Genomic DNA, 19800 nt, shown 5'->3' with positions numbered 1-19800 from the left:
ATTCTTTCAAAGCTGCAAACTTATGTCCTGTGGTGTCTGTGGCTGGGACCTCATTGCTGAAAAATACATAAAAACTCTGTCCTACTGTTTCTGTTTAATACAGAGGCAGCAGCAAGACCTAGTAGATGGAAGAGGTATTACCTGTACAGAAGGTTTAGACATTGTAAAAGAAAGGGAGGGTGAGAATAAATAGAAATGTTTTGTGAATTGCAGTCTAATGGAAAGTTATTTATGCTTTCTACTTGGTGCTATCTTCTAGGTTAAGAACCATAAGTTCAGTGCAGTAGACAGGATTTTGTTGGTTGGTTGACTGTTTTGGGGGTTTTTTTTTGTTAAATGGAAGTGCGAGTAGAGCCAGGATACACTTGAGGCATCTACAGAACTAATATCCTAGTCTTCCTGATCTCCAGCAGAAAGGATGTTCAGAGAATAATATTTTAAGAAAGAGATAAAGCATTTTTTTTTCTCCCCTTGATTTTGTGGGGTTGTGGAATTTTTTTTCTTTGATGGATTTGGTTTGACTTCTCATATCTGATTTTACTAGATCCATAATTCTTGCCAGAACCTCCCTGTTGGAGCCTGAATTTTGCTGCCTGCAGCTGATGGCATTTTCAAGATGAAGGCTAAACATGACTTTAAGGTTGTTGCATCCATAAAATTTTTTAACTATCAGCAGGAGTCCCATCTCTTAAGTTAATTCTGCTCTTATTAAAGGGAAATGTGTAACAATGAGATTTCTGAAGTTATGGACTGATGAATTAATACACATTCTGGCCAGCTGGGGTATCCAGGCACACTTTATGACTCAATTATATTCTAGTTATAGACATACAGATTGTAGTACAAAAGAGACTAATACCAAAAATCCCACAGTATAAATTTTTTTGCTTTCCTGGAGAAACTTCTGCCCTTGTAGCCCAGAAATGTGTCAATCATGAGCTGGGGGTTTGGGGTTTCTTCGTTCAGTCTTCAAAGGCACGCTCTCTAATAGGTTGTGTAAAGAGCCGCATCTTAAATCCCTGCTTTGTATTTATAAGTGTATTTTGGCTGTATTTTAAATATATGTGGCTGGAATGCTGCATACAAACATGGTGAAGTCCACAACTATGGTTCCCTAGGTTTTTTTTAACTTTTCAGTACTCTTAATTGGGAATTTTTAGTGTTCCTACTTGAGAAAACAAGGTGTGTTATGGTTTGTTAGGACACCAGAGATGGAGTAAGAAGTATCTACAAAATTCTGTTTATGGTTTTGTTTTATTGATTGAGGTTTTTTGTTAACAACATTATATTTTGCTGCTTCCCTTGTTGTACAGTCACTGTAACGTCCTAAAGACATGATCTGTGGGTCAATGGTTAGATCAGGTGAAATGCAGACTTAGGAGTGAGGATCTCTTTGGGGGTGGGAAGGGAGTAACTGAGGAAGCTGCAGCTTGGAGTGAAGGGAGAGAGGACACGAATACCTGGGTTTCCTGAAGTCTTGTGCACTCTGTGGAACTCCTAGTGCTAAATTTATACCAAGGTGTTGCCACTGACATGTTAAAACTGCCACCTTTAGAGCTGTGAACTGAGCTGATAAAAGCTCTCTCCCATCAGCAGCAGCTGCACTTGTTGAGGGTTCTGCCTGTTGGTTCTGAGGTGCGAATGTTTCCAGCCCTGGGCTGTGTTGCTGCACTGGCACAGCTGTGTGGCCTTGGCTGGGTTTTATGGTCTCTCTTGCTTGTAGCACTGTGGAGTCCCTGTTCTTCAGGCATTCACTCTGTGGGGTGCTCCCCTGGGTTGGAGAAATCCTCCCTTTCATCTTTTACAGGTAATAAGTTAACAAGTCTGGTCTCAGCAGAATTCCATTGTAGTCAATGGTGTTGATTCCCAGAGTGGTTCAGAGCAGGTTGAGAAGGCTGAAGTCCAAAGCACTCCAGCATCTCTCCCTTTCAAAATACCTTCTCTCTTACACCACAGGAAACCAGTGTTGAATTAGGTAGTCATGGATCCAAGAGTCCTTGCATCTGGTGTTTGCTACCAATCCACTGTGGACCCTGGTGCATGACAGTAACAGGTAAAGCCTCCACTGATTGTGAAATGAGGTGGTTTTCTGCTTTTAAATAGTCATAAAAACAACTTTAGTACTGAAAGATTTATTAGTGTTATGATAGCATTAATTGTAAGGCAGAATGTTGTATTTACTGACTAGTTCTGTTTTTTGACAGATGCACATGTCAGCAACTGAATTTTTTTTTTTTTAATGCTGTTTCGCACTAACAGATGTGCTGCATCTTCTATTTTTTTCTCTGATAGGCTTACAGACAGCAAAGTTAAAGGTTTTCTTGTTACTTCTGCTGTTAAAAGGTGTCAGACAGGGAGAGGGGACATCCCAATCATTGTCCCAGAAAAAACCCCAATAAGCAGAACCTAACAAACCAACCTATGCAAAAAGAAAGATCAATGAATCTCTCTTTGAGAGAGATGAATCAGTCATGTAGAAAGGAAAGATATTCAGACTTGGCCTAAAAGAAACCTGTCTACAATTTCCTGGTATTGCATAAAATATATTAGAGCTAAACTTGTAACACAGGTTTCTACCTGGGTTTAGGCTTCCTCTTTACAGTTCACACATTCAGACACACACACACATACACACTTGCTGTTTGATTTGGACCCAAATTGGAGTACTACTAGTAGTTTGAACAGGACCTAGATCTCGGTCAACATTGATATATTGTTCATTCTTTGCTTGCTTTTGCTCATCCCATGATTTCTCTGGAGCAAAACAATGGTCTGGACTAACCCGGCTCATAGTCTTGCACGCCTGTGCTTAGTTCTTCCTACAGATGGGTTCCCTGCAAGTTCTCCGTAGGGGTAGGCATGAAAGGGTGAAACTGGTGAGGAAATTAGAGTGGGAAATCTCAGGCTGTGCTCTGCAAGTTCCTTTGGAAGTGCTACCAAATACTGCACAAGTAGCAAGGGCGAGTGCTCAAGAACTCCAGTTCAGGATCTGTGTGCATCCCAGCAAACAAAACACGGAGACATGGCTGAGATACGTGCAGGTGAGCTCAGAACTGGTGACTTGCATGGTGCATGTCATTAGGGCCATGCACGAATCTTGGACATCCGTGCTAACCAGTCAGTGCAGATAGAGCTTTACCAGGTATGTAAATTCACACTGGCTGTAGTGCTGCCTCTGCTCTGTGTCACTGTCAGGATTCTCCCCTTGTGTGCTGATCAGTAAGTCATGAGGCCATAGTGCCCCAGTGTCACTTAACTTCAGCTGTCAATTTAATACCTGCCCTAGGGAAATACTTTTATTCTAATCAATGTGTTCCGTGCAGATACTGTGATAAGTTAGCTGACGGTGTTATCTCCTGTAGGGAGCACAAAGTTTACTTTGATCTCTGTTATTTTGTACATTAAAGCAACAGCCTGATGTTCTTAGAGCTTTAAATGAGCATCTCAGCATGTGTAAAAGCTCGCTTCATTTTTACAAGTCTAGGAGGAGACATAGAGACAAAAAAAAAAGGCACTAGCACAAAGTACTTGTTTCTATGAAGGAAAAACTTCAAAATATTTTTGGACTGATTGTAAGAAATTCTTTGAAGTACATTGACTAATAAGGTAAATTTGACTTTTTGGAACTGTAAATGCAGCAAAGGTAAGTAAATTTCCATAAATGGAATTTTATTAAGGTTAAGGTAACAAAAACTTCAAATCTATGCCCTTTGACTTTTGGCAGATATTTAGAGCCAGGAACAAAAAAAGGGAGACTTTGAATGGCCTGCCAAGTGGAATTACTCTGCAGAGAATGGAAATAGACTTTTATCTCATTTTCCATGGTTAAAAAATGAAAAAAAATATAATAGCTCCCTTTTCTTTGTTTCCTGGTAGTGCTGTGGTCCTATACACGCAGTAGACAGTCATGTCCTGACACTGGTACCCAAACATATTTTTGTGTCTCGCAGACTGTGGCAGGATTCTGCGGGTGGCTGTGAGCCAGCTGGGAAGTGCAGCGGGAGCTGGGCACTCACCCACCTGCCTGTCACTCCCAGAGCAAGGCAGGGCTCTGCTGGCAGGGGGCCTGGCTGTGCAGGCAGGGTGGCTGGGCTGCTGCTGCTGCTGCCAGCTCTGTGTGCTGCCTGCCAGAGTGTCCCTGCAGCAGCCTCCTGCCAACCAGCCTCTGCCTGGGAGAGTGCACAGAGGCAGTCATGGCAGCCCTTGCCTGCTTGCAGGGACACCCCTCTTGTGAACAACCTGCTGGTAGCAATTTATCTCCCAGCTGGGGAAGGGGAAAGAATTTTTTCTGGAGAATCTTCTGGAGACTTACATGTAGGGGGAGTGTAGCCCAAGGGATTATTAGGTGTGGCAGTTTATTCCTAGTACTTATTATGACTTATTGCTGTGGTGGTATTTATTTTACATTTATCAATTTGTAAAGTGTTATCTAATTGCTAATTGCAAACTCTGTCCCAGAAGAGTTCCATTTTTTTTTCATCTTGTTGCTTCTTTCATCATGGGTTGTGCTTACTGACATCAGTGCTATAGCAGTACTGCCACAGGAGGACAAAGCTGTACAATGAGAGGCTGGCTGTACAAATAATTTTTATTATTGAGGATCCATTTGCTTTTTCTTTTAGCTGTACTTTACAGGCTCTACTTGATTTGTTGCAGGGGTTTTTTGGGGTTTTTTTGCCCAAATTTTTACTTTCAGATTTTGTCATATAATAAGGCGGTGTAGAATAGTCAAAGGGGGTAGGAGGTGAATGGGATTGACAAAGAACATAAAAGTTAATGGTGTAGAGAACTTAAAAATACCAAAATAATGATTTAAAAACTAATTTAATCCAGCCTTCAGCCTTTATATTATTCCTAGTTTGGGTTGGTTTTTGGTTTTTTTGGTCATAGTTTCTAATGGGAAACTATAGCTCCTATGAAAAATAAGGAGAAGAAAAAGCAATTACTTTTTCTGTCCTCCATTATATTGAATCTGCGAGCTGGTTTCTGTTTACTTTGTAAAAGGAATTAATAACCCTGATAAAATTTTGTCAAAATATGGAAATATCAGAACAGGACCTACAGTATATCCTGACAGGTAAAGGGGATGCAGCATGCAGAGCTGTGCACTCTGCTTGGCAGCAGTTTGCTACCAGGCTGGCACATGTGTGCTGAAAGGCAAACTGAAGTTATCTAGCTCTAGGCAAAGTTGTGCTCTTCCCTCTGTCCCTCCACAAAAAATTTGTTGGGTTTTTTTTGTTCGGTGGTTGTTGCTGTTTCTTTAAAGGTAGAGGAAAGAAAGCAGTTGGAAGCTGGGATTGTTCTTACACGATTGCAGAAGCTGAAAAAGCCCTCAGAGAGGAGGACAGCAGGTCAAAGTAGATGTACACTGTACACAAGTGGCACAGTAATCCAGACTGAGGAACTGATCAGTCCAAAAAACTGGGAGAAAAACCCACTTTTTCTGTCTGGAGTGATCTGCCTGTTCTGCTCCACAGCCTGGCTGCAGCTATGCAAAAAACTGAACCAGCACAACAGAGAAGCTGCTTTGGAGAAGGGACCTGTTCCTGCTGCAGAATGAAGCAGTTTCTCTCCTCTGCCTTTTCTCCCATGTGCTGGTGCTTGTTACTCATTTAGGTGCATAGCCAGGCAGGTGAGGAAATCAGTCCTGGGGAAAACTATTTCCCCTGCTTCCCCCACCTTCTCCGGGGCCAGCTTTGAGTTTGATTAACTTCCCTGGTGTGGATCATCTTGGGTGGTCATGTGAAACCAGAAATGGCAGTGAAAGAAGAAGGAAGGAAACCAAGGACTGAGACAATATGGTAAGCAGGAACAGAATCCTTGCAGCAGGTGCTTTCATTCCTGTCTGATTAAAATGGTCTTGTGTAATGTTTCTGCCTGTTTATTAACTGGTTTAGTTGACTGGACTGTTGAAATAATAAATCCTTCTCTGATCCTGACCTGGCCAAAGAGTCCTGTCTCTGGTTTCCTGTCTATGCAGTGGTGAAGCACAGAATATAAATTCAAGATTTAAGGGAAAAATATTTTTTCCTTCACATAACATTCCCTGATACTGAGTTAATTTTTCCACTAATAATTTTCTATAAAAATGAAAGGTGAAAAGCTTATTTTGACAATAGCCTTGAATTAATGGGTGGGTTTTCTGTATTTGTTTGTTTTCTTTTTAGTAATTCAGTGAACTGTCATTAGTGGAAGTAATTAGAGAGGGAGATGCTATGATGATTAGGTGATTTGGGAAGTTTTTGTGAAGCAACAGATGTATGTGACATTGTGTGGTCATCCAGTATTGGGGGGAAAAGGCTCAGTAGTCACTCAGGTCATGAAATTTGGCATGTTTCTTTCTGCCATGCAATTTCATCTATGGTTTGGGACATAAAAGGGCATTTGCTCTTAGCCAGAAGTCTTCTAAAAACACTTGTGTGTGCACCCTGTGTTTATAACTATGTTTAAAGCATTGCAACATCAACAGGCTAGACTTCTTTTCTATTTTGGGACCCAAAGCAGGAGAGCTGTTTTGAGTCAGTCCAAATGCTCCTGTGCTCACAGATGTAGAGAATAAAGCAGAACTGAGACATCTGGGATTCTAACACCTTCCAGGTGGTGTTTTATCAGAGGGGAAGTTGCATGTGTGCACTTAAGAGAGAGGATTACTGTCATCATATGACCATCTCTGAAAGGAACAAAAGAAGGTTTAAAACTATTGAATGACTTCTGGTTTCATATGCCATTCCTGGAAAATGCTGGTGTTGATATCTAAATCTTCTGTTTCTGTTGGGTAATGAGATACAGTGTACACAAAAGACCCTTTTGATTTCTCAGTTGAAAAACTGAGTTTTTGTTATCTGGGCTAAGATTGGCAAAAATAATGGATAATGTCATAATGCATATGGCTAGAATTGCTGTCTTTATACCTTTATGAGACCAAAACAGCAGAAAATTTTGGGATCCGTTCACACTTGACATTAAATAAATAATTAAATGCTACGAGTTTTGTTCTTTGCATTTACTGGCTTTGGAATCTTATTCTAAGAACTCAGATTTATTCTAATTCACTGATTTTGCTTTTTCTTTTTTTTTTTTTTCATTTACCAGAAAAAGCCACTGTCCTCGATAATAAAAGAAGTCTGTGATGGGTAAGTTCTGCTATATAGTACACACTAGATACAGTGCTTTTTGAGGTATTAAACCAAAGAGGAGATAATTTTTTGCAAAGAAAAATCTAGATATCCTGTATGACTAGTCATTAGTTTCTTAAATATTTTTTGTTAGCTTCAAATTTTGAATTTGCAGTGCATTTTGGATCAATTGCTTGCAAGATGAGGCTCCTAACAAAGCAGCTCCATCTTGGGGGTGGCTCTCATTTTGACTGCTTCCTTCCTTTCTGCACACACATGCATTTTGCCAACTCAGTTTGGCTTGTGGTCCCTGCTGTTCGTGGGTTAAGGGACTAAAGCACTGCCTCTGGATCTGAATTTTGAGCACTGAGACCAGGGGGTGCTGTAAGCTGGTCCAGTTGATGTGACTGTTTATATGAAACCGAAATGTTAATTGCAGATTCTGTATTATATACTAATAATTGGCTTATACAAATACCTTGAATTAAGTTTAATGAATTAATCAAAAAACCTGTTTCAAGCAAGTGCTACCACACAGGAGAAACTAGCTATATTCATCAAATTGCTGTTGAGCTAAGAAGGTGATATTTTATGCCTAATGTAATATATCAACTTAATACCATATCCATTGTGTATTGTATAAGCTAACATAAACTTCTGGTACTGCACTTTTGTTTTTTTGGTCAAATTTAATGACTTAGTGGTCTTGCTTACTGCAAAAAAAAAGATCACTAGGATGTATTTGTACTGAGGTTTTCCCTTAAAAGCATGCTTTTAGCTTAAACTTTGGAACTTGTAATTGAAAGCTATGGAAAACTTTGAGAAGTATGAGAAATACATGGGAATGACAGACACTTGTTTGGTCATACTAAAATTATGTAAAGGGTACTTTTTGAGTTAAGATTTCATTTTGTGATTAATTTATTTTCATATTTCTAAGGTGGTCTCTTGCAAATCATGACCAATTTGCACTGCAGCATGCTGATAGTTCTAATTTCTACATCACTGAGAAGGTGGGTAAATTGTTAAATGCAATTCTTGCATAGCCTATAAAAATAATTGCCACAGTCATTTATTTTAAATTAAAATATGTGAAAATATATTTTCTATAATGCAATGCCACTGAGAGGGTAGGTACAGGAGACCTGATGTAATGACTTTTTAACTGATTTCTTCTGTTAGGAAAGCAAATAGGAGTCCAAGTGTGCAAAGTTCTTCATGTTAGTTGAGTTTGAGACTTGAGCACTGAGCCCTTCAACTTTGGTATTCTTGTGTGTTTAGTATTCTCCTAACAAGTGGTGTATAGGAAACTGAAATATTTAAAACATGAAGTGTGAGAAGATCTTCACTGCATGTCACTTAACTTTTTGGCTGAGCAGGTAGAAATAAGTTTCAGTGACTGTGTAATATTTGCTACTCCCTCCCTACCCTGCTGTCTTGTCCTTATCCAGTTCTGTAAGTTCTGTTAGCTTATTTTTTTGTCCCCATATAGTGTGGCAATAGGTGATTCATCAAGTGATGCAATGATTTCAGCACAGAGTAATGAAAAAGCTATAGCTGTAATAAAAATGGAATGTCTAGTATAAATATATGGGACATGCTCATGTGAATGGGACCAAGTAGAACATTCATTCCTAGCATTGCTGGTAAAATTGATGAAATTACAAAGAAAAGACTATTTGGAAGAGTGTACGTGTAGTACTGCAGAGGTACAATTTCTAAGCAATGGCACAAGGACGCTGTTCAAAACCTGCTGAAGTCCACATGCAAATCCCCTAATCTCAGTGGATTCTGGGCTTAACTGCATAGATATAGATGCCTCTAGCTCACCTTGTTATCAGTTTAGTTTGGCTTGCTCTGGAGGCATGTCTTGGTTTTGTTTTGAATGTTACAGTTCTTTAGGGTTTGCTAATACGACTGAGACATGAGCTAAGTTTTCTCTTGCTGCAGTTCATACCCACACCCAAGAAATAAAGGAGACTTAGGCACAGTTGAGCATTTGGAAAGACTAAATTTAACAAGACAGCAAGAACAGTGGCTCATAAGATGTGGGGTGGCTTTTTTGGTTGCTTGGTTTTTTGGGCTTGTTTGTTTGTTTTTCTGGGCTGTTTCAGTTTTTCATTTAACTGCTTGCCACCCTGGACAACCTTCTCAATGTGTCCGGTTTGTTTTTTTTTTTTTGGTTTTTGGGTGTTTTTTTTTTTTTTTTTTTTTTGAGTCTTCCACTTTTTTTGCTTGTGTGTTGTTTTGGGTTTTTTTCCTCTCCTTTCTTTTCAAGTTTCAGTTGACAGACACTTCAAAGACCACTACAAGGAAACCTGTTGAAGTAATTACTGACTTCTGTGTTTTGCCTCCACCAAATTAAATAGTGAGATTGTTCTGCTAATTGCCCTCAATGGTGACACAATGTTTACCAATAAAGCAGGCACAATTGAATTTGCCCGTTGGCATTTAAACTCTGTGCAGTATTTCCAAGAAGTGGAGATTGAGTGAATAGTTCAGCTTTTTCAAGGTCTTTGTCCTGATGCAATTGGAGGGATATTTCAGGTTTTATCTCCACTTTTGGTGGATAGGATTCTGCAGCTTTGGAGAAGTCTTTTCCGTTCCACATAAAAGAGAGCCTGATGGTTTTTGGCTGTCTTTAACTTGCAATAAGGATGGAAAATTATGGTCTTCTAGGACATTTTGGATTGTACTGCAGAGAGGACTTTGAGTTTGTTTATTCCCTACTGGAAATATGCAGTGTCTGACTCTGAGTCACATAAATAAGAGAGAAGAGCTCTAAATGCCACTAGAATTACTCAGATGTCTGTGACTTTCATTAGATATTGTTCACTGTTTATAGCTGGTTGTTGGATAGTGGCTGTGAAGAGAGGCTTATATAGGCCATCACCCTTTCCACATACTTTCCCTCATTTGTGTTCAGTAGGATACTGTTGCTGTCTGAATTAAAAGATGAAAATTACTAGGCATGAGGAAAAACACATGCACTTCAAGGAAGCTACAACACTTAATTGTTAAAATCCACATTGCTTTGATCTGAGTTTTACTAATGGATATGAGCAGAGCTTTTTTTGTGGCAGTGACAGCTTCTCATAAGAAATATTTTTCACAGCTCTTAAAGGTGAATTTTGTGACTGTATGTATGCAGATAACATTATCTGTAGGTCATGTTTCTGCAGAGACTGCCTTCCAGGTTGAGCTGCCTCTTTAAAATATCACTATCTTTAAAGTTACCAGAAAGAAAAGCAATTAGTGAATTCTTGTATACAGTAGCAAGAAGCTTTGAAGTGAAAATGTCCAAGTGTTACATGGCTTACAACTGTAGTTTTGTTTTTGGTGGCAAACAGCCCATCTGTGTTTTGGCTGTCATGTACAGAACTCTTTATCTTTTGTAGCTGAACCTATATCTCCCAATTATACTATGCATAAATAAAAACAACACCCAAGCAGTTCTGTCTCTTAATTTATTTATGTTTTGGCCATATTATTTGGAAAAATGCCTCTACAGATATAGCAATAACTCCTTCAGGCAGTATAAGTGAGTTCTTTTAAAACATTTTAAGTCAGCCAGGGTTCCTGCTAGAGATAGGGCTTATCACAGCAGATCCCATTTTGGCTGCTGCCTCTGGGGTCATGGTATGGCTATATCTGTGCCCCTGAAACTGCAGTGGAAATTATTAATTATGTCTTTTAGCCTTTTTTTCTAAAAATGAGAGAAATACAAGAAGAGAGCATGTGAACAAGAAAACCAAGCACTCATAGTGCCTGAGCTAAAATCTGTCTGATGTACTCATCTCAAAGTGTTTGATTTTTAATTAATGTTTAACGTTAATAGGTGTATGTGTGGTTTTTAAAGGCTTTGCATATCATGAAAGAGCATTTTTCTGGTAGGTCAAATGTCTAAAAGCCTGACTTCTGAGTTGGGATCTTATCATGCTAGATACTACAAGATAAGAATAAATAAGTCACCTTTGCTTCACTCTGTCCAGGCTGAACCTGAATTAGATGCTTGTGTGCATCAGGTGCAGTGACTCAGGAACACTATAACCTGGGGGACTCAGGTTTAGAAAAGGAAATGCTATATGAAGAGTAGAAAATGGCTGTACAATTTTGTGTGCTATGTGTGTTCCCTGGCTGAAAACCACAGCTCAGGTAATTGTTAGCTGTGTTCCTCTGCTGGCACTATGGGCAGTGCAGGGACAGACATTCGAGTGGCTGATGCTGCAGCTCGGTGGGTATGGCTGGTCCCTCATTGCTGCTCACCCTTGGCCTTGCAGACAGTGGCCAGCTCTGGATCCATTGGTAGATCCTGTGTTTGCCTGGGGAAGGATGTGTTCAAGCTGGTTTCACTGCTGGAGGCAGAATGTGGTCGCTCTTAACCCTCCACCTGAGCAAATCTCAGAAATGAAGGGTTGGCTGCTGGTGCTGAGGAGTTTGTGAGCCAGCACTGAGCACGCAGAGGTGACAACAGTGACATTTTTTTATCTTTTAAATAAAAGGACGTTTCATTCATCTGTATATTGAATGCAACCGATTTTTATTGCCACAATTTTGTTATGTTTGTTCTTTTTCAATTCGGATGCATCAGAAGACTTCCCATGGGTTGTTCCCCTTCTTTCCTATCTCCTACATTTCCCTTTCATTCTTATTTCTTGAAGTGGAGGGGAGCAGACACTGAGTTTACTCCATTAGTTTTGGGAAAGTTTTAATTCTGTTTTGCAAGAAGAGCTGCCTCACCTTCCTTTTGTTGTAATTATTCAACTCTGTGCTGTGTTTGAAGATGGGACATCTTTCTAACCCCCTTCTTCTCAGTGCTGGGAACCTGAGTGAAGTCTCTGGTGTTTGTTCTTTTTCAAAGGTGATTTTGCTCGTGACCTATTTTTTGCTGAACAAAACCTGTAATTGTATATTCATGTGAAATTCCTCCATGCCTTTACAGGCTCCCTGCGTGGGAGTGGTATGCAAATAACAGGACAAGAAATGAGCCATTTGTACAGTTGGGACTTTTTGAGTTTTTACGTTATTCATATTCATCTGTTTTCACTGATTAATTGAATTTCAGTGAGTTGTAAGAAAACATTCTTAATAATGAAGGTTCCTGATTTACTGAAGGACTTGGTGCTTTTAAGTAACTGAGAATGAAAAGTAGCATGAGGAATGGGAACTGGAGAAGTGTGTTAAGAGAGCTGTTTCATTTTCCATTTTGCATCACTACTGATAATACTTTTACTAACAGTGCTACATAAATGACAGATCGTAGGTTTGGCCTGGATCAAACCATGCCTGGCTTTCCCTTTTCTCTGCCACTTATAAAATGTGGTATTTCCCACATATTCACAAATTTCTTACTGTTTTGGGGCATCTGCACAGTCCTGCAGAAATTCCATAAAGTAAGGGCAGCACATGGTATCTGAGTGGCCGTGCTCCTGCCTGCTTGATGGATGCTGGTAACACTGCCCTGTAGACTCCAGTAAAGTCTTGGAGAACACTAGCATATTTTTTAAGTGAACAGAAGTAAAACTTCAGTATCCGTATACTAAATCACTTTCAGTCCTCCTTCATTCAGGCTGATTTCAAGAACAGTTGGTAATGGTTATCCTTCTTTTAGTTCTCTTAGGACTCCTTTTGTAGAACTTCTGGTCTATACTAAATTTTCTAAAGAAAATAATTATGTCCTGTCCACCTATTATACTTTCTGGCCCCAGCATAAACAGCTTAATTCTTCTCCTTGCTTCCTATTAAAATAATTGTTATGGTGATCTTCTGTTTAGTTCCTTAGTTCCATATCAAGGCTGATGAGATGGGTCAAGTGGGATGGTTTTAAAAAAAAATCTGTACATATTTTCCTGAATTAAGTTTGTAACTTTGACTCATAATTAATCACTAGAGAAGAAAGGCTCTGAAAATGTTCAGCTTTCAGTTGGAGCAGTTGAAGATAGGTTTGGCACACCAGGGACACAGTACAACTGTTTGGGTTCAGCTGATGGCAAACAGTTCAGTAAGATTTGACCAACAGAAAAATACTCTAATTCATCTTTACGCTTAAAGAACAACCTATTTGAATGGGTGGTTTACCAAAGTGCACTGAACAGACATAACAGGTCGGCACTGAAAGAGGATGGTTCTGAATTCCTCTCCCCTTCCCCTGAAGATCCTGCCACTTAATATTTTTGGTTTGGCTTTTTTTTGTTTGTTTGTTGTTTTTTGGTTTTTTTTTTTCATTTGCCTTTCTTTTTTTGCATTTTGGGGGGTTTTTTGACAATTTTTGAAGGTGGTGGCAAGGAGGGGATCATTTTGTGCCACTTTAATTCATTGAATTTGCTTAGCAAAAAGGCTGCTTGATCTGATGCAGGGATGAGGCAGAACTTTTGAATCATGTCCAGGAATAGCCTGTACACAAGAAAGAAGTAAAGGAAAGGTAGGAAGAAGAACAGAACTTTGTTTTTTTTAACAGCTGTGAGCTGTCCCTCAATTGTTTCTGGAACTGTCTTAAGCTGACTTAGAAAAAAATTTTGTCAAGCTCCAACTGTAGTCAAAAATGGAAAAGGGATGTTTTACCTGCAGTCCTGGGAGTGAGAGAAGGGCACAGGAAGGGTGTAGGAGTGGGGTGTATGTCCGAGAGAAGCACAACACCTACAGGCTTTCCCTTAAACAAGTCTCAGTGTTGTGGCTCCAAATGTGGTGCTTGCAAAATGAGCTGGCCCGCTTTTCCTGCTTATACTATACTGCTTATTCCTGTCTTCTACTGTGCAAACCAGGAAACCCCCAAAATGATAACATTTTCATCTGCTTTAGTTCTCTTGTTAACTGATAACAACTGTCTGTGCCACATATAACAGTAGTAAGGATGAGCAAGATGTTGAAAAGCAAGACCCTATGGTAGCAATCTGGGCAACTGTGCTTTGATTTGGCAAAAGTGAGCCACACTGTGAGCCACAGTCTCAGTATTCACTTAGTCTCTAAGCATCTGCTTAAGAAGCCACTGCTGCTGTGCTGACCCTCAGTGCTGGTATGAGTGAATATGGTGGGTAACCTGTGCTAAGGACCCGACTTCAATTTGATAATCCTTACTTAGGTTTGGTGGGTTTTTGTTTTGGGTTTTTTTGTATCCATACCAGCCCTGTTCTGATTTCTCCACATCATCTTACTAATAATAGCATGAGCACAGCTAAGTCAGTCATTTCCTGATGTTTATTTTTCAGGGTGCAGCTCTTCTGTTGGAACTTATCAGAGGACGATAGGGCTGCTTGTCTTGGGCCCACCCCTTCCCTGTTGCTGGTACAACTGTGCTGTGTGTCTGTGTGGTTGCTTGAATTGGGGAACTGATCCAGGTTAAAAATAACTTGTGTGTAACTTCTTTCAATGTGTCAGAAGGATGTCTGCCCGAAGTGTAATACCACTGCTGCTCTGCAGAACAAGTGGTGCCTGGTAATGATGTCCTTGTAGATCACTCCTCTTGCAGATGGGTAAATCATGCAAAGTTTGGTCTTTTTCTTAGGGTGTGGTTTAAGTGGCAGTCAAGTTGGTATTTCTGTGGGTTTCTGGAGAAATAGGTAGTTGAGCATTCTTTTTCTACTCTGTTTCTTCTTTCTCTTTGCTTCACTAATATCCTAGCGACTGCTGCTGGATGGTTTGTTCAAGTCATGGATCTGAGAAAACAATACTCTGGAATACTTTTTCTTTTCCTCCTTTTTGTGAATGAAGGGGAGAGGAAGTGTTAACCTTTTAAGGTCAGGTTGTTGTCTGTGCTGCTGTGTGGTGATAGATCTGATGTAAGGGAAGTGTTGGGGGCCCATGCACTGGAAGGATGTGTGCAGAATTGTGCCTCTTGTAGGCTGTAGAATTGCACTGGCTAATGTACAGCCTGAAACTGCACCACTTGGTCTGACTTGGTTTATTTACCAGCTTCTGTAATCCTTGAATAGAGACAGACAAACAGCACACAGAAAACATCCTCTTTTTTGGATCTTCAGACAAACTAATTTTTTTTAAAGGAAAATGTTATAATTGAATTATAACAGGAAAAACCAGAAGACATTGTCCCTTCTTTTCAATAACTTCCCAGAAAAGAAATTTTATCACTAGATTGATTGCATCAGTATTTCTTCTAAAACAGTACAGTTCTGTCATGGCAAGTAGTACAATGTTGGTAATTATCTGTATCACTTAGCTTACATCTTATTAAACATTTTGGTGACTAAAAATAAACTTAAGAAATTCCCTACCAAGTCAGCCAAATGAAATCTCATCTCGTAGCTACTGCTACAGCTCTAGCAGTAGCAAATGATGTTCAGGGTAGTGATCTGATGATTATTTTCAGTCTCTTTATGCTTCCTCAGTATTTGCATTTGTGGTACTACAAATGTTGGAGGCTGCACCTACACTTAGTCTATTTAATATCCTGCAAAAAGTTGATGCCATTCTTTCATCTCTTCTTGAACCTGCTGATACAGCCTATTTTCATAACCTCTGACAGCAAGCTTGAAGAGTTTACTGCCTTGTGAATGAAGAGCTCTATCTGCTTTAAACTGACCCCCTACATATTACATCAAGTGCCCCTAAGTTCTCATACTGGAGGGTTTCATAAAAACAGTTCTGCATTCTGGTTGTCCACTATATTCTTTCCTGCATCCTTTGTCCCTCCAAACTGAGGAGACCCCACCTCTTGAGGCAGCTGCTGAAGCCCATTGGACACTTGCCTTTCTCTGCATTTTCTCAGAAACTACTGTGCCCTTCCTAAGATGTGAAGATCAAAGCTGTGCTCGGTGCCCTGTATGTGGGTACATGGAGTTCCTGTGTTGTGGCATTGACACACTGTGTCCTGTTCCTGGTGCCACCTCTGATGACTCCTGGTGTTTACTGGATCCTGTACCATGCTGAATCTGTGCTTTAAGGGAGATCTGCCAGCAAGAACTTTGTTTCTCTTTCCTGAGCTGTTAACTTGGTAATGAACTCTATAACTCTAATATTTGTATCATTTTGTCCTCATCTACAACTTGCACAAACTCATCCTTGTGGAAATGAAATGGAGTCATAAACTTAAAGTGTATTTCACAGCTCTAATTTTCTGTTGCTATGTCCATTTGGAGGAAGGTGCAACAAAATAACAGCAGTATGGAAACAGTAATAAACACAAGAAGACTTTTAGATTTTTTGGCTGTTATTGTCTAGTGTGATTAGAGAAGTCTGAAGAAAGCTGTTTGGTCAAGGTTAAAGAACAGGCTGAGTGAGCTATAACCATGGGAACAAATGCTTCTGGGTCTTCCTCAAATATGTTAAGAAAACATTCCATTTCAACCAGTTAGAGTGACCTGAATCTTGAGGCATTTTGCTGGGTATAACAGATCATTAAAATGATAAAACAAATGTGTAGCAAAATAACCTATTTTACCTCATAAATTTTCCAGTGTCACTGCAGCTAAGCTCTGAATAAACAGCTTCACTGTTTTGACAGGATTTTTTTTAAGTGAATTTGCTTACCTTCATCCCTCTGTATGGTTTGGTGGACTCTGCTAATGCTCGAGGCCTGCTTTCTAGGTGCAAGTCTCCTGCATGTGTTTTAGGCAAAGTAGTGGCATAGGAAAGCAGAGCTTTGAGAAACTGCAGAATCTGCTGGCAGATGGTCACAGAAACGTAGAATTGTTTAGGTTGGAAAGATCTTCTAAGATAATGAAGTCCAACCATTAATTCAGTGCTGCCAAGTCCACCACTAAATTGTGTCCCCAAGTGCCACATCTTTTAAATGCTTCCAGGGACAGTGACTCAACCACTTCCCTGAGCAGCCTGTTCCAGTGCTCGGCAACCCTTTTCTGTGAAGAATTTTTCCTACCATCCAATCTAAAACACCCCTGGTGCAACCTGAGGCCATTTCCTCTTATCCTTTTGATTGTTACTTAAAAGAGACTGACCTCTGTCTTGCTGAGCTCTGGGGCCCACCACTGGTGACCAGCTGCTAGATATAACCAGCTGGATGTAACTCCATTCCTCACCACCCTTTGGGATTGGCAATCAAGCCAGTTTTTTACCCAGAAGTGCACTTGTCCAAGCCATGAGCAGCCAATTTCTCCAGGAGAATGCTGTGGGAGACAGTGTCAAAGGGCTTACTAAAGTCCAGGTGAAAAACAACCACAGCCTTTCCCTCATCCACTGAGCAGATCACTTTTGCATAGGAGACCTGGTTGGTCAAGCAGGACTTGCCTTTCATAAACCCCTTCTGGTTGAGCCTGATCATCTGGTTGTCCTGTATGTGCCTCATGATGTCACTCAAGGTGATCTGTTCTGTGACTTTCCCTGGCACTGAGGTCAGACTGACAGGCCTGTAGTTCCCCAGGTTAAGTTCTAGTTGAGCTTTGACCCTTCTATTCTTCTCCCTGCCCAACCTCACAGCACCCCAGTAGCCCTCCTGAATGTGTTGCCCCTTCTTCCAAAGCTAATTGTAATCTCTCTTATTTTTCCTTATTTCCAGCCAAAGGTTTGTGTTTCCCACTGCTTTTCCATCTTGCAGCCAGGCTGGTGTTTTCCACTGCTTGTCTTGCATTTGCCTGCTTCTGTGCTTTTAAGACTTTCTTCATGCAGGATGTCCAGCCTTTGACCCTCAGGACTGCTTCCTGATGGATTATGGATTCTGTCAACCAGGCTCCTAAACAGGCACAAATCTCCCCTCCCAAATTCCAGGACAGCAGTTCTGCTGAGCCCCCTCCTTACTTTTCTGAGAATGGAAAACTCTCTGACATACAGGGCTACCCCACTGCCTCTACTTCCTTGCTTCTCCTGCCTTCTGAAGCATTTGTGGTCATTTAGGTTCATGTTGCTGCAGCTGGTGAAGTTAGAAGGCAGAAGGTCCTAAAATCTGAATGCACGATGAACTTTCCAGGTGTCCCCTACTTCCTGCTGTGTTATGTTCTTTGTGTGTCTTCATGAAAGTAGTCTGATTGAAATATCATCTTGGAAATACTACCTACTCCATTAGTAAAAAAATTGTCTTGTGATATAATATATCTTGCTAGATAAAATATTGTAGAAGGGACTTATTTGTCCTTGATATAACTGCTGTCTTTGTCCTGGATAATATTTATAACAGATCTATTTTCTTTTTATGGAGTTTTTTTGGGGACATTTTGGATAGTACCATTTCACTAGTTCCTTCACCGCTCAGGATTAAGCTTTTCTAATACAGACCAACACCATGATAAATATCTACCAACTTAATATATGCTTAAGAAACAGGTCAGGAATAGCTTGGAAGATTTTTTTTTTGTTTTGCCCTGTTCTTGTCTTTTTTTTTATTATTTTTTATTTGTCTACTGTAGGTGGGGGTGAGTTCTGTCCTGAATAGCAATGATGCGTTTAAGTATGACTGCCAAAGCTGGGCTACTGTAATGATGTTCTGTTATCCTGGAAAAGAAATCCACAGGATTCTATCCTTAATACTAAGAGGATTAACTGTGTGTAAATGTTGCAATTAAAATTAACTGGCGTGCTGACTACTGCATCACGCAGTTAATGTAGGAAACCCTCTTGGTTTAATTGTACTCTTACATGCTGTTTCCTGGTATGTGATTAAGCCAATATTTAGAATGGATAAACAAAATTATATTTTTTTAATTGGGTAACTGCTAACCTTTTTCAAATTTTGGTTAGCTTGCTGTGCTAGAGACTTTATGCTTTGAATACTTTCAGAGATAAGGCACGGGCAGTTTTCCTTAAGCCTTTTTCTAAACTAGGAGTTGAAGATGAGCTCTTTCTGTTGTGATACAGTGATTGAATTTACAGTATAGGGCAGACGTAGACACCTTGCTCTGAGCCAGACATGATGAAAGGTCCATGGGCTTATGTGTTGTGGGCTCTGACAAGCATTACACCTTTGAATCTGAAAGCTTTGGCATTTTAGATTCATCTTCATTGTTAAACAGAAAGACTCCAAAGAAAATATCCAGTGATACTTTTAATTATTCTGTGTGTTCCTCTTGTTTCCTCTGTTCCTCCTCATGTCTCTGAAGATCACCATGCTTGTGCAATGCCCAGTACCTCTCATTTGCAGTGGACTAAGTATTTGCAGAGATGCTTATTGAGGCCCAGAGAAGTGACTTAACTTGTCACAAACAAACCACTACTTCATTTGTATATCTGACTTGGTAGTTCATGTTAATTGCAGCAGGAAACATGAGAAACTAAGCCTAAATTTTTGCTACCTAAAAAAATAAGCCTCTCTGTGTTCTCTTATTTATGTTTGAGAACGGTCTACTTATAATCTCCATTGTTTTTATAAATATGTCAGTGAACTTTAACTTCTGCATGTGATTAACTTCTGCAGTTCAAGTTGTTTAAATCTTGTTGGTTTCCTGGTTTTCATATTGTTGCATGCTGTGATTTGCTGCCTTCCAAGTAAAACTGGAACATTGTGTATATGTACATTCAAAAACTCTGTCCTAATGCAGCTAAAGTCCAGTAGCTTAGTCTAAGCTGCTGATAGAGGTAGATATAGCCTATGCTAATTGTCTGTCCCAAAGCAATTACTTTTATTCAGCCCCACGAATCCAGGAGGTGGTAGCAGTTTTAGCAACCACAACTGTTTGTGAAGTGAGTTTGTTTCAGCACTGATTGAGATTAAACCACATAAATGCACTATGGCCACTTCACACAGATTCCTTAGACATGATGGAATGTGGCTGGGTCTGGTGCT

The 19800-nt window shown here is 40.0% G+C and overlaps 1 protein-coding gene across 4 annotated transcripts in view; it reads left to right on the top strand.

Annotated features, from left to right (window-relative positions):
• Positions 1-19800, top strand: part of ELMO1 (engulfment and cell motility 1) — a 300321-nt gene that overhangs the window by 55760 nt on the left and 224761 nt on the right. For 3 of the 4 annotated variants that reach the window (XM_064418260.1, XM_064418276.1, XM_064418266.1), the window contains exons 4-5: positions 7093-7133; positions 8056-8128. In XM_064418260.1, the coding sequence (XP_064274330.1) occupies positions 7093-7133; positions 8056-8128 (114 nt within the window). The remainder of the gene's footprint in view (positions 1-7092; positions 7134-8055; positions 8129-19800) is intronic. The other variant, XM_064418282.1, reaches the window with a different exon arrangement.

Source organism: Passer domesticus, chromosome 1, assembly GCF_036417665.1.
Source record: "Passer domesticus isolate bPasDom1 chromosome 1, bPasDom1.hap1, whole genome shotgun sequence".
NCBI classification, from domain to species: Eukaryota; Metazoa; Chordata; class Aves; order Passeriformes; family Passeridae; genus Passer; species Passer domesticus.
Note: the sequence above shows the minus strand (reverse complement) of the source record. Positions and strands in the feature narration are given on the sequence as shown.